This window comes from Antechinus flavipes, chromosome 5, assembly GCF_016432865.1.
Source record: "Antechinus flavipes isolate AdamAnt ecotype Samford, QLD, Australia chromosome 5, AdamAnt_v2, whole genome shotgun sequence".
Lineage (NCBI taxonomy): Eukaryota > Metazoa > Chordata > Mammalia > Dasyuromorphia > Dasyuridae > Antechinus > Antechinus flavipes.
The window spans coordinates 44,200,757-44,218,491 of NC_067402.1; the positions used below are offsets into that span (position 1 = coordinate 44,200,757).

A 17,735-nucleotide genomic window follows, 5' to 3' on the forward strand; every position below is an offset into this window, starting at 1 on the left:
CGCAATTTACAAATCAAATCTCTCACATTTTGTGCCTTTTGGGCATGATAGCTACTAGTAAGAAAACATCACAGATTCTGCCCATTCAAATGAAGCTTAGTCTTACTCTTTGATGCTAATAAAAGAAAAGGAAAAAGTAAGCAGGGAAATCTACTGCCCCCCATACTATATTTTAGACCATAATTCAGCTTACCTTTCAAGTTAACCATTTGCTGAAACTATAAACAAAGGGAAAAAATAATGGACTCATTGATCTTTCATTGCCATTTTATTCTATTAGATTGTAAACTCTTTGTAAGTAGAAATTATATCATTCTTTGTATTTTTCATCCAGGGCCTATCACAGTACCTGGAACATAGTACGTGTTTAGTAAATGCTTACTGATTGATTTAGTTCCTATCTCCTCAAAAAAAAATTGAAGAAGTTCTAATGCTAGGTGATAGGCAAAGTCTAGGCCAGTGGCTCTCAAAGTATGGTCTAGAGAATCCTGGGGATCGCTGAAACCCTTTTAGAGAGTCTACAAATTCAAAAATAGTTTTTATTTCCAATATGGTAAATGTCTATAAATATAACCCAGATAAACAAAAACGATTTGGAGAGATCCTCAATCATTTTTACTAGGATACAGATACTGAAAACAAAAATTTGAGAACCACTGGCTCTAGGCCCCTGGATAGAAGACTGGCAAAGAAATCAGTCTGCCAAAGGAGGCTTCAGATCTATACCAGTTTCACTCTTGGCCCTATGGAGTCAACTTGGACATATTCTTTGATCATTATAGGTTATCCCCTCTGTGTAATTGAGATATCAGTATTGATAAAGAACATTTGTAAGAGAAAATATGCAAAAGTGTAGGTATAAAGCAAAGCATTCCACAAAGAGACATACAGTCCCCAAAAAGATAAACCATTGAAGGAAGGTGCCCAACACAATGACTAGACAGAAGGATTTCATATATATAATTAATTTCTTCAAGTTCTTCTATTTCCATATTTAATCCCAATTGCACTAATTCCATCAAAATCCAATATACTCCAAAGCCTCCTTAATAAAATCTACAAGAATGCTTGTAGACTTGGCTATCCACACTAGAGAAATAGAGATGGAAAATGTATAGACTATGACATTCTCCAAAGCAGGAAGCCCATCAAGTTAGTCTCTCAAAGTACATAAAATATGTAGGACAGACCTTGCAGATACACAAGTGAGAAGCAAAAAAAAATTTTCTAGTAAACCAGACTGGATCACATTTTAGAAGGTACAATACGTACTTACAATGATCCAACATTCTGTTATTGTACAAATCCATCCCTTTAAAGCTATTGTTCACTTTGTATTATTGTATGATGCTATTCAAATGATTTGAACTCTTTTAGCCTGTTTCTTCATCTGTAAAATATGAAATCTAACTTACAATGTTATTATGCAAATCAAATAATATAACATATATAAAATATTTTGCAAACTTTAAGGAGTTTTATAAATATTAGCTATTAGTTTTGAAAAGTTCATGTTTGTTCATGTAAGTTCAAAATGAAATTAGATATTTTAAAATAAACAGAAAGGAGGGAGTGTAAAGACATAAACTTCTATAAAGAGAGAAACTAAACAACAGAGAATTAAGCATATAAGTATGTAAGGAAATCAAGAGAAGATCTAGCTAGAAAAAGGAAACAATCATTTGTTAAGCACTTAATATGTGGCAGGCACTGTGTTCAGCCCTAGAGATAGAAATACAAAAAGAAAGGCAGTCCCAGTGCTCAAGTGGTTCATTCTAATGATGTAAGGTAGTACAAAATTGGAGCTCAAAAGCAGGAGCAGACAAAGATACCTACACTGAGGATATCTACTGAGTGAAGGATCAATCACTTGTCTGGGCCCTTCTTCAAAATGGAGGTTCTGGGAGGAACTCACCGATGGTATCATAGGGGTACAAGCATGGAAGAATGGTAAAATACAAGATAAAAAAAGGGGGGAACAGAAGAAATCAAGAGAATGTAAATATATGATCATATGTTATGATATGTGAATGACATAAGTCTATGGGAAAGGAAAGCAGAAAACATGGATATAAACTAAAAATTCCATTTGAATAGTCTGTATCCTAATAATAATTTTTCTTTAAGCAAAGAGTTATTCTCTGTTACATTAGCAATGGGACTTGATGATTCTATATTGACAGGAGTAACAACAACCTGAAATAGCAGGAACATAATTGCTATTTATATATAAATCATAATGATGATAAAAAGTTAAATGGGGCTAACCAATCCTCTCTTCTTCCTAGTGGGAAAAACAGAATGTATGATGTCATCCAGGAAACTATTGAGAATGATTTCCCAGCCTTTGTCAGCAAGATTTTTGGCTATATAGCAAATCCAGGCCTGATCATACCTGCCATTCTACTCATGGCGTGAGTTGGATGTGGACCCTGTGTACTTGCATGCCTTTGCCTTGTGAAAAGACCCTAGTCTTTTCTCTGCAGCTTATGTAACTCTTACAGGGGTCCTCAAACTTTTTAAATAGGGGGCCAGTTCACTGTCCCTCAGACTATTGGAGGACCGGACTATAGTAAAAACAAAACCTTTGTTTTGTGGGCCTTTAAATAAAGAAACTTCATGGTCCTGGGTGAGGGGGATAATCATCCTCAGCTGCTGCATCTGGCCCGCAGGCGTAGTTTGAGGACCCCTGTCTTATGATGTTCTTCTGGAAACATGGACTCTTTGCTGGTCTCATTTTCTTAGTTCCCAAGATATTCTATAAACAAATCTGTTTCCTTCTCATCTCCAAACTTCACAAAAAAAAAAAAAAAAAAAATCCAGAAGGCATGTGGCCTCCTATTTGGCGATCCCTAGAGAATTTTTCCCCAGAAAATAAGAAGAATATGAGGGAAGGGAGGTAAATTCAAAATAGTGGTTGCCAAAATACCCTTGTCCTAGTGTCATAAAAGTTCCTTCTCCTAATTGTGTATGGCACCTCCCCCAGTAAAACCAGTCCATAACAGAGCAATGCACAGAAGGAAGGAGGATTTTTTGGTTCTTGATCTGCATTTGGTCAACAGGATTCCACTGAATGGAAAAAAATTAGGTACTAATGAAATTGTACAGCCATGTTTTGATCACTCACAGCAATTTTTAAAAGATAAAAAGCTTTTCTATGTTAAAAGCACCCTCTACCCTCTATTCCTCTCTAACTTATATAGCCCTCCCACCTTATACTACACCTCTTTTTGTATATTTATAAAATATAAATAGATGCTAATATCAATTTAAGTAAAATTACACCAGAAGTTATAATTACATGAGAAAAATGTAAATGGCTTCTTACCTGGGGATTATCAATCATCCACACCTGGGTACCCCTTCTTGGTGTGAGTAATCAAGAGTTATCTATATTGGATTAAGCCTTCGGGATCTTGAACATTAAGTATTTATACTTTTCTCTATTTGTTACTATTTGTAGAAAAGTCTTCCTTCTTTCAGAGTAATTCTTATTATGACCCCACACTTGCACATGTGCAAAGGTAAACTATTTCTGCCCTTCACCATTCCAGTAATCCAACTTCTCCCTCAGTCTTCTCCCCACACTTCTGGCTACCTACAACCTCCCTTTACTTCCTGAGTCTTCAGTAGGTTTACTTGCAGCTGGTTTACTGAAAAGCAAAATATTCTTCTTGAAATTCAACTCCAGGATTTTTAGCAGAGAGCCTTTTAGAAAGCAGCAGAAAATCAATACCAAGGACAACATGCCCCCCAACATAGAAATGCCCTCAAAGACACAAGAATTGTCAGATTGCACATGATAGTTCCTACAAGTCACAACCCTTCTTTCCCCATGATTCACTTTCCAATGATGCTTTAATGATTTCATGGCCTATAATAAGGGCATGGTGGTAAAATAACATTAGACCAAGTCCAAAGAAATATTAGACTCAGGAAATAACAACAAAGGGAGAAATCCACTGGGCAGTATACTAGGTGAATTAAAGAAATGAAATCACCTTGTCTCAGAAAGAAAGCAGAAAATATCACCAAACAAGGGAGTCGCCTGTCACCATGGTCCCAGCTCTGTTCTCTAGTAACAACCCAGAGATGAGAACATTAGGAAGTTGTATCCTAGGTTACAGCCTCCAGATGCCTTCCAACCTCATTAGCACACCTTACACCAGCTTAAATGCTGGATAAATAGGGGGATTATTAAGCATACCCTTTGGAAAAGTTGTACATTCCAAGGTCCAGAGATGCCCACTGACAACTGAAAGGGTTGAAAGTAGTTCATTAGTTAAATCGCTCTGCAGCCTTGAAGATGTCACTTAACTCATTTATTTCAGTCTCTTCTTCTGCAAAACAGACATCATATTTACCTATCTTACTAGAGAGCTATGAGAAAAACAGGATAAATTTAATTATTGCATTTGGGAAACAAAAATCTTGATTAACAAAAGTGAATCTCCCAGATAATAGAAGAAACTACATTTCAAATTGATAACTGACAACCTTGTCTTTGGGGAAAGTCTCCAGATTCAAACCTGGCATAGCTCGATACTATATTTAATGAACTTAATTACTTGGGGAAAAATAAAAATAATATTATTAACAATAACAAACTTAAAAAAAATTCTGGAGAACTCAAAAAAAGAACCAAATTAGAATTGGAGCATTATTATAAACCGAATTGTCACCCACAATTGTCTGTCTAAACATAACAATGATCACAAAAAATTAAGAACAATGTTTTAATAGACATTATCATACTGAATTTCCATAACCTCTCCAAACTATGTGAAATGAAAAGTTTTCAAAATATCAAGCCGTAGCAGAATAAATCAAAAGTAGATGGGAATCAAAAGGTACATACATAAAACTTTTATTGTCTTTTTGAATATTGTAATTGTCACAAATGTGCCTGAAGTGAATCTTTAGAAGACAAGCTTGAAACCCAGCACTTTCGTTTTTCCCATTTTTTTTCCTTTTTATCTTTTTTATTTGAAAGAAGAATAAGAAAAAAAGGAAAACAGAAAAAAAAATACAAAACAAAAAGAAACAAATCAAAAAAGAACATTGTCATGTGCCCAGCAAAACATCAGGAAGGATTCTAAATATATAACGACAAATTACCAGATCAAAAAAATATGTTAGTTGAAGAAATTATATTCATAAATGACCATTTTTTCTTTACTTCCTTGTAAATTATTTTTGGGTTTTCTGCTGTACACCTTATTTACTTTATTCTTTTGTCCCCTTTTGTCCCCCCCCACCACTCCCAAGCAAGCTACATTTAAGACAAGATATATTTATGTATACACATGTAGCTATGTAAATACATATACATACTCACACATACACATAACTCACATACACACCTTTCCTATTATTGCTGCCTCTTTAATTAAATTCTGCTCCTTAATTTGCCTTGCTATTACTTAACCTCCCACTCAAGGATCCTCCCTTGCCTTCTTTCTTTACCCTTGGTTTCCCCATCTACCCATCCCTCCCTCCTCATTTCTTTATAGATTTGGAAAGGTGTTATGCCCTTCATGGTATATATGTAGTGTTATCTATTGAAGTCATTCTCAGTGTGAGTAGATTTTCAGAACTACAAGCCCTCCTCCCCACTCTTAATGCCTCTGTGTCTATTCTTCTGCACTTCATTTGTATAACACGATTGTTATTTTTAGCTTAACTCTGTCAATCTTTCTTTTGAGCTACCTTATTGTGGATGTGAATCTTATGTATGTATATATATATTGTATATAGAAATATATAAAAAACAAATAATTTGTCCATGTTTAAACAATTTGTCCATGTTAAGTTTCTTAAAATTGGTCTTTCATATAGGTTTTTATATGTTAAATTTTCTGTTAAATTCAGATTTGGTTGATAGAAAATCCTGAAAATCTGCAAGTTTGTTGAATATCCATTTTTTCTCATTCAGGATTATGGACAGTTTTGCTGGATAGTGATATTTGTGGCCGCAGGCCTAGTTCTTTTGATGATCAGTATATATGATTTCAGGATCTGTGGTGTTTCATTGTAATTGCAGATAAATCTTGTACATTTCTAATTATAGTTCCAGTGTATTTGAATTGGTTTTTTCTAGTTTCTTGCAAAATGTTCTCTTTGATCTGGGGTTTTCAATATCTGGGAATAATATTCCTGTGTGTTTTCCACAAAGGATCTCTTTGAGGTGGTGATCGATGGGTTTTTTCTGTTTCTACTTTCCCCTCATATTCTATTACTCCAGGATAATTTTCTTGGATTATTTCCTTTATTGTGTCAATGTTCTTTTTTTGGTCAGAACTTTCTGGCAGTCTAATTATTCTTATATTTTCTCTCCTTGATCTGTTCTATAGTGCTGTTATTTTTCTTCTATTCACATTCTGTTCTATTTTCCCATTCTTTATAATCTGTTTTGTTATTTCTTGGTCTCTCATAGCTTCACTGGCTTCCCCTTGCCCAATTCTAATTTTCAAAGCATTATTTTTATCTCTGAGATTTTGGATCTCTTTTTCTAGTTTGTTAACTTTTTTTTTCATAAGTTTCTTACTTTTCTTGGCCGGTTTTAATTTTTTCTTTAGTTTTTTCTCAATGTCTTTCATTGGATTTTTGAATTCCTTTTTGAGGAATCCTGCCAACTCTAGGCAGGGAGTCATTTCATGTTGTTCTTTGGAGCAGAACCTTTTTTTTTTTTTAACACAAAAGTGTCCTCCTCTGAAGATAAATCCAATCTTCCCTGTTCCCATAATATGTTTCAATAGTGGGGTTCTTTCTTCTTTGCTGGTTCATTTTTTTAATAAGAGATATTAGGGTAAGCACCTCTTATCATGGGGTGGGGGGTGGGGGTGCTTCAAGCTTCCCTTTAGCTCTCCACCCTGACTAGGAACCCCAAAACAAGAGCACTACCCTCCTTCAAGTGCCCACAGCCAGCACCCTGCCCTGCTACTTCTACACTCTTGCTGTGCTGGTTCCTTTTTGCCCGGGACCGAGTCTCTGCAGCACAGTTGGGCCTGATGTTCCCAATCAATTGAGGTTCCCTTAGCCTTCCTTGAATCAGACTCTTGACTCCACAAACAATCCAGAAGATGAAATTCTCTGTGGTTCCCGCTGAGGCTCCAGCCACACCCAGCTAGTCTGAGGGGTCCCTACTTGATGTTTCTGAGGAGATAGCCCTGAGGTGTTTGCACTTCAGACAGACCCCAGCCTGGAGCCTTTCTTCAGATCTAGGGTTGTACCTAGAGGACCCCATTCTAATTCAAGTCTTCCTAGTTTTTCACCGATCTATGTTCACCTTGAGGCACAAATTTGTTCAATTTGTGAAAATTGGGAGAGCTTGAAATTTACCAACTTACTCTGTCTTCTCCCCAGAATCCTCAAAACCCAGAAATTCATTTGATTATAAAAATCAATCATTTTTGGTGTGGGTACATTAATAATAAAAGAGCAGTAAAAGAATTTGTATCTCACTTTTAAGGTTTGTAAAAATGCTTTACAAATACTTCTTTTGATTCTCACAACAAATCTAGAAGGTAAGTATTGTTATGATTCCCATTTTACAAATGAGGATATTGAAGCAAAGAGATTAATGACAAAATCCAGATCAGACAGCCAATGAGTATCTGAGGTTGAATTTGAACTCAATACTATCTGTCTCATGGTCATTTAAGAAGATTGGAAGTGAGAAGAGTTCTCAATACAGAGAGAACAGAGATAGACAAAAGACATAGAGAGATAAACAGACAAAAAGTCAGAGAGAGAAAGAGAGAGACAGACAAAGGGGGAGAGAGAGAGAGAAATGAAATAATTTCTCACATTGAAATAGTGCAATAAATTTGCAAAGTACTTAACATACATTGTCATTTAAACTATATATATATATGTATATATATATATACATATATACATATATATATATATATACTGCTCTATGGACAAACTCAGGAACATTGGGGCCAAAAGTAGCAAAGTCATTGGGGAAAGTCAGGCAGGAGAGTGCCTAGAGCACAAACCTTGAAGACAAGAAAAGCTGAGCTCAAATCTTGCTTTTCTAGTTCTATCGCCTTGAAAAAGTCAATTATCGTCTCAAGCTAAATTTTTATCTCTTAAAGCAGGAATTGAGAATGATCTACCAATTACCTAATTCTACCTACTAGCTACTACTATATTATTCTGGATTGAGCAAATTCGGTCCAGTTCCCTGGTAGTTTATAATCAACATCTGGATGAAATGGGATACATATTGGTTATTTGAAAAGAATCTCCAATAAGGATGTGCACAGAAGATGCTCCAAACTGATTCAGCTGAATGAATATCTCTTTCTTCTGAGTCAGCCATCCTGGCCCCATCAATCAAGTGTACCTCAAGCTCCTCATTTATTGGGAGACAATGTTTTTAAGGAAATATTCTGCTTTATTTTACTGGACATACTTTCTTTAATTATGTGCAAATTGTTTAACTATATTTCAATATTTGTCATATTGTATAAGAAAAATCAAATCAAAGGAGAAAAAAACCACAAAAGAGAGGGGGGAAATTGGTCTGAGTGCCCAATACTTAGCATAGTACCTGGCACACAAATGTTTAAGAAATGCTTATCAAATCAAGGAATGAATGACTCTCCATGGTTCAAGAAGTTTTAGAGTAGGAATGGGAACACTACCTGCCTTCGGGCCTCTCACCCCCAACACTCACTGTTTTCTTCTCTCTCAAGTCACAGTCAGACAACCCCTTACCACTCAGAATCATCAATATTCTCCTCCAATATGGAAAACATTTTTAAAAGGCTTTAGGAAAATAAAAAGTAACTCTTTCTCAGCTAAAGAGGCTTCAGGCTTCTGTACTCTGGATCCTTGGAAAACTGAGCAGCATTGGGTTGCATCTATGATTATCTCCAAAAAGTAACTGAACCACGTATTTATCTTTTGCAGCTTGGCTATCTACTACTTGAATTCTGTTTCTAAAGGCCTTGCACGAGCCAATACACAGCTGAGGAAGAAAATCCAAGCAGTGAGTAGAATGGATGTTCCTTCTTGTAAAGTATAGGGATAGATTCATTCATTTTCAGAATAGATTTGCCCTATAAGCCCAGATATATTATTAATACTAATGATTTTAGCTAGCATTTATATAGTAATTTAATGTTTGCAAATCACTTTACATGTTATCTCAAAATAATCTGTTAAGTGAATATTGTTATAATCCCCATTTCACAGAGGAGGAAACTAAGGCTGAAAGAGATTGTGTCAGGGTCATACACCCAATAAACATCAAGGGAAGAATTTGAACTCAAGTCTTTCAGACTCTACATCCAATACGTATCCATTATACCACCTAGAATTAAATCAAAGAATTAGTTGATATCCTTCTCAACAAAACCAAATCTCAAGTTCAGCATCAAAAAAAGAAATTAACACTAATATTGTTCAATAGCATTCATTCACATATAAAGCTCTTTGGGAATTAATTGTAATAATGGTAATGATTTATAACAAGTGGGAATATTAGCTCATGCCAAATTAGAGTGGAATTACAATGAATTCACCAACTATGCATGCATGATAAATTCATAACCCCAGCAATTTAGCCTGATTAAAGCTAATCCTACAATAATACTTCAAGAAAAGCCTATTGTCATAATAACATACTACTTAATCCCCAGAGCCCAACTCATCTGCTGGACCTCACACCAAGAAATAGTCCAACCCACCTCTGCCTTGTCTAACAATAATCACTTACATTTATATAGTAAGTCAAAGTTGGCAAAATGTTTTATATACATTATGCTACTTTATTCTATAAGCATTTATTAAGTGCCTACTATATGCAAGGTGCTAGAAACACAAAGACAAGACAACATCGCCTATGTCTTATGCCCACCTCTGTATCACAGAGATCACTGATGAGGCAGCTAGGTTGAGTAGATAGAGTCCTGGATATAGAAGCAAAAAAAAAAGTTCAGATCTTCTCTGATCAAATCATTTTACCTCTTTTTGATGCTATTTCCAGCATCTATAAAATAAGCATAATTTTAATACCCAGCTCCCAGAGTAGTTGTAAGAAAAAATAATATTTGTAAAGCAACATTAAACATTAAAGTACCATCTAAATGCTAGCTGCTGCTGCTGCTGTTATTGCTATTGTTGTTGTTATTATTATCATTCCTCCAGCTCCGAGAGGCAGAGAAAACAAATAAAAGCAACAAAGCCAGTGCAGCCATGAAAAGTTTACAGGACACAAACAACTTCAAGAATATGAACCAGCTCCAAGCCACTGAAGAAGGTAAGCAGTGCTAGAATCCCCCCTCGCTCCCCTTCAGTTCTGAATCCATTCAGACCAGGAACAGATGGAAAATGTTCGCTGAAGTTTCTGGATGTTACTGAGTGGGGCTGGTGAAGTAATATAGCTTATGAAGGACATTATTAAGATATTTTGGAGTTTAAGGGTTCCATTTCTTTCTTAAGGACTTATACTACAAATCCAAATCCCTCTGCCTCTCTGAAACTTGAATATTGTATAACTACGGCCTGATTAGTGCAAATAATTGATTCCATGAAGTAGTCACATATAGTCAAACTATTCAAAGTTATAATCATGAAAAATATACTGAACAGTTCCAACTCACTGGACATACACCATGCAAATTCTAATAATGCAACCACTTATTCACATTAATTAGGACCTGGCTACATAAAGGAAAGAGTGCCAGAAACACAAGAATTTCTGTGATCAGAGGCAAATTACTCAGCTTTTCTGAGGCTGTTTCCCTATCTCTAAAATGCAGATAATAATCCCAGTAGCTCTTCTTCAATAGGTTGTCATGAGGCCCCAAGGACATGATATTCATAAAGTGCTTTGTAGACTGTAAAACACTGTAGAAATGCCAGCTATCATTTGGATTCCTCTAGCATTCTCTCCTGTTCCCCATCCCTCTCTCCTCTCATCTTCTCAACTACCGATACATTTCACTACAGACAACCTGATTTATTTATTCCTTTTAACCTGCAAAGCACTCCAAACTCTGTTGACAGAAAAAAGCATTCACAAATGCCTTTAAAGCTCCCTTCAAATGCACTGTGCTGTGCCAGTCCCTTATGGATTGGTTTCAGAAAAATCAGCTCCAGAGTTTCCAGGAATCTCTAAAGATGATTCCTCCATTCCATGGGAGGAGGGTTATGGGGTTTGGGGGAATAGGGGAGCTGAAGGGAGGCTTTAGAGAATTTCCAGTGCAGGTTTTCTTTGTTTTCATGCTTAAGGAGGAGAAGCATAACAATCAGGAGCTTTTCTTTTTTCATTTTTTTTTCTCTTTTGAAAAGGTAACAGTTCAACTCAACAAACATTTAAGAACTCCCTGCTACACACCAGGCACACGGCTTTGGGGCACCTAGACAAAAAGGAAGGGAGTTGTAACTCTCAGGGAGTTGATATTCTACTGGGCAAATATAGCACAAACATAAATAAGCAAACACTAGGTCATACTGAGGAGGGAAAGAGTACAAACAACTTGGAGGGATCAGGAAAAAAATTTTATGAAGAAGATGGCCCCTAAGCTGAGTTTCACTTTAAAGAAAAATCAGTCTAAAAGGTGAAAATGATGAAAGAGTGCTTTATAGATATGATGGCTGGTTTGTGTAAATTTATGGAATTGTAAGATGGAATGTTTAATTCAAGGAATCAGAAGTCTTCCAATTTGACTACAATATAACAGTGGTTCTCAAACTTTCATTCTCAGTATTTTTGTTGTTAAAAAATCATCGAGGATCTGTTCAAAGAGTTTTTGTTCACTTGGGTTATGTTTATAGCTATTTACTATATTAGAAATAAAAAATAATTTTGAATTTGTAGACCCTCTAAAAATGTTTCAGAGACCCCCAACAATTCTTTGGAGTACACTTTGAGGACCACTGATATAGAATATAAACTCAAGCTGTAAAGGGAGGGAGTTTGAAGCCTGTATATTCAGGGACTTCCTTTGTTTGCTTTCTGCTTGCACATCCTTGAAGAGGGATCACTTGGGAAAGATAAATAGAACCTTTTAATCTATCATTCACATTTTGATGGGAGGAGAAGGAGGAGCTGGAAATTTACAAGATCAAAAAATGGCTTGGTAATAGATTGTTATTACAGCACATGAGAGATTGCCAACCTGATTAGTCCCTGACATCAATACTCACTTGATAAGACAACATCTGCTGTGGTAATTGAAACTCATGAGGACATCTCTGATCATCCCAAAGCATCAGGACTCTCCACTACCTCCAAACACCAACCAGCCAGGCTAGCCCTGATGGGCAACCAGCTCTATTGGAAACAATGTGCCAATTGTTTAATATTTCCTAGGCAGATTAGGAATGAATATGAAAGAATATAGCCAAATCTCAGAAAAATCAATAGAGTGGTGATTGGAAGGATTCAGAGTGGAGAAGAGGGAAGCAACATTACTCTGAAACAATCCCTTCTCCTGCCACCTCAGGACAAATGGCTCCACTGCTACTCATCTAGAGCTAATTAAAATATGTGCCAGCTGGGAAGAAATAGAGATTAGTTCCACTCATTTCACTAGCCATAGTAAACCATGTAAGAGAGGGCAGACTTATTTATTACTACTTTCTTTACATAAAAGAACATCCTCCATTTCTGCTTCCCCAAAAATTATCCTGATTTCTAAATATAGTCTCAAGGGTGAGACATGTTTACCTATAACACTAAATGTTATCATAATTTCAAGAAAATATGATAATCACGCCACTCATTTCATGGTACTTAGCTTAACCAAACTCCCAAAGCCTTTTTTAAAACCACACACACCAAGCAAAGGTAAATGTTATCACAAAAGCTGAGAGTGAAAGTGCATGGACTCTTGGACAAAGGGCTTGTTCTAATTTTCCAAGGACCTTCCTTATGTTGGAATCAGACTGAGCCTTCTGCACATAATCTCTGATCAAAGCACAGATGAAGAGAAAAGAGATCAGAGCCTTGGGAAATTGGTGGGCTGATTCCACCTATTCCATTTGTATCAAATATGAAGCAAATACATTGCAATAATTTGTTGCCTCTTACTTTATTTACTGACCATGGCCACTCAGGAAAGAAAGAAAAATACAAAATGATGTTCAGTCCATCTGGAATGTTGATTATTGATATTGATAAATTTGATCAAGAGCAATTGATTGTATTGATAAAGAGCAAAGGTGGCAGATAGTGCCAAGAATCATACTTTTTAGATTGTGATTAACTTACTATTGGTACTTTTCAATGCTGTATCCTTATCCAGTGATCAATCCATCAATCAATAATCTTTATTAAGAAATTACTATTTAAAAAAAAGAAATTACTATGTGCTGGGAACTGGAGGTAAAAAAAATGAAAAATAGGTCTTGCCTTCAAGAAGCTTACATTTTAATAAGGGAAATGGCACGTACATAAATAGATACATAGAAAGATCAGATAGAAAGTAACCTTAGAGGGGGAGGCATTAACAGCTAAAGGACTAAGAAGGACTTCCTACAGAAGGCAACTAAAGCACAGATATAATCATAGGAAAAAAAAGTCACACTCAGCAAAAACACAACTTTGCTACAAATGAAATACAAGACAAAAAAGAACTTGCACCTAAATATGATTCATAGGTTCTCTCTAGAGAAGTAAATGGCAAAGTTGGTTTCATCATGTATTTAAAGACAACATCATTTCACAAATTTTTAATCATCTCATGTTACAGTATTTCATAAACATTTACATAAAGACCATTCTAAAGATAATTGCAGCTTTTATAACATCTATCACAAAAGATAAACAAAATAGAGCAATTCAATAAAGAAGTCAATATACTCCTATACTTAATATTCAATGGCTCTAAAAATGGGCAGAAGGAAGGGAAATGAAAAATATGATAAATAATATGATTCAGGAATAAAAAAATGAAAGATCACAAGATCTCTGTGTAGAGAACTGGGAATTATCTAGGCAGCAAGCACCAACTAATATAATAAAAAGGACATTAATTATAGTTTCACACACAAATGCTGCTTACCAATGTAAGAGTCATTTCTGAATCAACTAGCTTATATAGCCTTATTAAGGCAAGGATCAAAATTGATACCAAATTAGAACAAGAATGAGAAAAAGAAACATAATATGTTTCTTTAAAACTCCAATTGACTTATTTAAACAAGCTTATTAAAGCTCATTTCAATTTATTTAAACTACTTTTAAATGCTGAAAATGGGAAGTGGATAAAAGAACAGAAGTCAACATAGACAATTATTATTTTCTTTTAAAAACTTAATCTATATTAATGAATCACCACAACAGGCCCAAAATAGCATAGAAACCCTCTATCAATGGGCACTTAATTTATTTGCCAAACAGAGTACTACAAAAAGCAAGGGCAACAACAATTTGAGATATAAACTCATTTTTAAAATCTTAAGAAGGAAAACTGGAATATTATGAGTAGTGTTGCCTCATAAAATAGTGAAAAGTAATGGAGGGAAAAACGAATGTATAGAAAACTTGGTGTAAAACCCAGTTACCCTCAGATGGTCCCAAGAACATTTAAGGATAAGCCTAGAAGGACAATAGATGAAAAATAGAAAAGATTCATCAATATTTTTATAACAAATTATTATTTTCCATCAATGACAGTGGAACTGCCATATTCAATTTCTTCACATCATGGTCTATGTTATTTATTCTAAGTGGAAGGAGCGATAGCATTAAAGTAACCAAAGATGAAAAAAGCAATTATACTAGAACAATTATTCACAAAGGAAGTTCATATTGGGGACAGTATAAATGTGAAGGTGTTGACAGATTGATTCTCCAGATAGTCAAAAAGAGGAAAAGATTATGAGTGATTGAGAGAAAAAAGTCACACTGTAATGGAAAAATGATTTGATTTAAAGTCAGAGGATCTCAGTTTAAGTGGCTCTGCCATTTACAACTTGTATGACTGTGGGCAAGGCATTTCACTGTTCCAAAACTCAGCTCTTCATCTGTCATCAGTCAATCAACAGGTAATTATTAAGTGCCTACTATGTGCTGGGCATTGGGGATACAAAGAAAGGCAAAAAACAATCATTTCGCACTCTAATGGGAGAAACAAGGTGCAAATAACAAAATATGCACAGGACTAATAAAAGATAATCAATAGAGAGAAGGCACTAAAAATAAGGGGGATGGGAAGGTTTCCTACAGAAAGCAGGGTTTTCTCTAAGATTTAGCTGTAGAATGAAGGAATTGAACTATTTGTCCTATCATGTTCCTTCCAATTCTATATCTATGACTATGATTTTCATTTTTATTTATTTGTTTAACTCTACAATTTTCTACCACAGAAATTGACTGAAAGGTACAAAATATATAAGATTCACCGTTAGCTGTTGACTATTAAAAATGTATTTGACTTGATAAAGCAAAATACTGCCTCAAGCAAAAATAGCTTCCTTCAGCAAGGTGTCCCATGGACTACATATTAAAATCACACAAAATTCTGTGTGTGTGTGTGTGCACGTGTGTGTGAAAGAGAGAAGGGGGGAGGGAAGAAGGAGAGAGAGGGAGAAGGGGGAGTGAAAGGGAGAGGGAGAGAAGGGGGAGAGAGACAAAGAGATAGAGACAGAGACAGAAATAGAGGGGGGGCAGGGAAGGAGAGAGAGGGAGAAAAGGGGAGGGAAAGGGAAAGAAGGGGAAGAGAGAGAAAGACAGAGAGAGCAGAGAGAGAGAGGAGGGAAGGAGAAGTGATTAGGATTAAGTGACTTGCCCAGGATCACACAGCCAGTAAGTGTTAAATGTTTGAAATCAGATTTGGACTCATGTCCTCCTGACTCCACTGCACCCTCTAGCTGCCCCAAGGTTCTTTGAAAGATGAAACAAACAGGTTTGTTTGACAAACCTCTGATCATTAATATCAATCAAGACATAGGACAAGAAGAATGTTCACCAAAGATATTTGCCACTGTGTTGGAGGACATCTAGTACAGAGTCCAAATTAAATAATCATTCCCTATAAATGGCAAGATCATTTTAATGCTCCTTTTTTGCTGATAATATTGTGTTGATAGTATCAAGCGCTATAAACTCTTAAAAGAGATCAATCTATAATGACTCAAGAGTTCAGCCTGACTCCCCACACAGGAAAAACTAAGTGAATATGAAATGCTTATTTTCTAGATTGTAATATGCAGTTGGATGGATAATCCATACAGCTGGGCCTATCTGTGCATTGCTCTTAGCACTGTGAAAGGATGTGAAAATAAAAAGAAAAGCAGGATAGTTATACATGAAAAATGCTTTTAATAAGTCCTAAGCTTTTTCCTGAAATAAAGGCCCATCTCTTTGGATCAATATTTTTCTGGCTCAGATGAGATGATGTCTTTAAAGTGTTTGAGAAACTTGAAAGAATTATAGAATGTCCATTTTTTTTAATTTTTATGGTAGATGTGTAGGCTGTAGCTTATTTACCAACAAAGAACTAGGCGGAAGTAGCATAAAGCATACGCACCCTAGGACCAAGAGAAGGACTTAAGGATCAGGAGAGGAAGCTATCATGTAATAAGAGTATGTGATAACCAGTTAGCAAAATGTAGAGTCAAGCATTATATGGGGCAGCCTATAACACTTGGAGTTGGAGGATTTAGGGGAATTCATGGATAAGGATAAAAATGTATGAATGGCAGTTGAAAATGAATGCAGCATGCAAATGTGCATAGAAAAAAAATTATATCCAGAGAAGTATGTTGAGCTTTATTTCATCCAACAGATCTAGGAGTGAACAACTTTACCAGTGCATTATTTTAGTTTGAGGAAGGAGTGAAAAAAAAATGAAAAATAAAGGGAGAGAGGGAGATAATACACTGGTACTAATATTATTTAATCCTTTTCTTCATTTCTCTTCTCTCCCATTAAATTTTGTTGCCTCAAGGAAATAAGTCGGGATCTGATCATCAAAATCACACTAAGAAGAAAGAGGAGGGGGGCAGCGGGAATGTTAGCTCTGGCAGAGGAATGATGTTACCAGCTACCCTGCATCTGGCAGTAACCAGACCCCCTGGTCCAAGGCCTGGAGCACCCCCACCTGGGCAGCGCCAGCCCCACCTGCAGCCACCGGAGTCAGCGCTGGGAAAAGGGAAGGGGAACCCAGGACAATGACATGGAGGGAGAGTTGGGGTGGAGAGAGCAGGGCCTCTGAGTCCTCCCATCACTCCCCTCCACACAATCCTTCCATTAGACTAAGCACATTCCATTTCTTAAAATGGGTTTGTTTTGTTATTTCTAGTCCAGGTTGCAGCAGAGTATCACTTGTGGAGGGACAATGATTCAGTTTTATTTTAAAACAAAACCAGGCCTTCCCTAAGGAAGTCATAGTTCCTTTAGGTTCCATTGGTCTAAGTTTACATAATTTTGAGATTCCCATCCCTGGGAAATGGGAGCAGGATTGGATCCGCCATTCTTGGCTTTCTTGGTGTGTGTGGTTGTGGAGAGGACAAATTTCTGCTACGTGAAATATTGGGACCAAAGGTAGAGGGAAAAACTGGAGTCCAAAGGGGCTGCCTTCACCAGCACAGATAGCACCCCACCCTATCTCCTCCATTATTAATTAATTAGCACTTATTAAGTTTTTACTATGTGCCAGGCACTGTGCTCAGTGCTGGGATACAAAACTAAAAAAAAAAAATAATAATAATCTCTGTTGTCAGAGAGCTTACATTCTCACTGGGGAGCTCTGTTCTCTAGTCCTGGG

The 17,735-nt window shown here is 36.1% G+C and overlaps 1 protein-coding gene across 1 annotated transcript in view; it reads left to right on the top strand.

Moving 5' to 3' along the window:
* TMC2 (transmembrane channel like 2) overlaps positions 1 to 17,143 on the top strand; it is a 67,072-nt gene extending 49,929 nt beyond the window's left edge. The window contains exons 17-20 of the mRNA XM_051962349.1: positions 2,289 to 2,414; positions 8,926 to 9,004; positions 10,165 to 10,276; positions 16,917 to 17,143. Of these exons, the coding sequence (XP_051818309.1) occupies positions 2,289 to 2,414; positions 8,926 to 9,004; positions 10,165 to 10,276; positions 16,917 to 17,143 (544 nt within the window). The remainder of the gene's footprint in view (positions 1 to 2,288; positions 2,415 to 8,925; positions 9,005 to 10,164; positions 10,277 to 16,916) is intronic.
* The last annotated feature ends 592 nt before the right edge of the window (positions 17,144 to 17,735 follow it).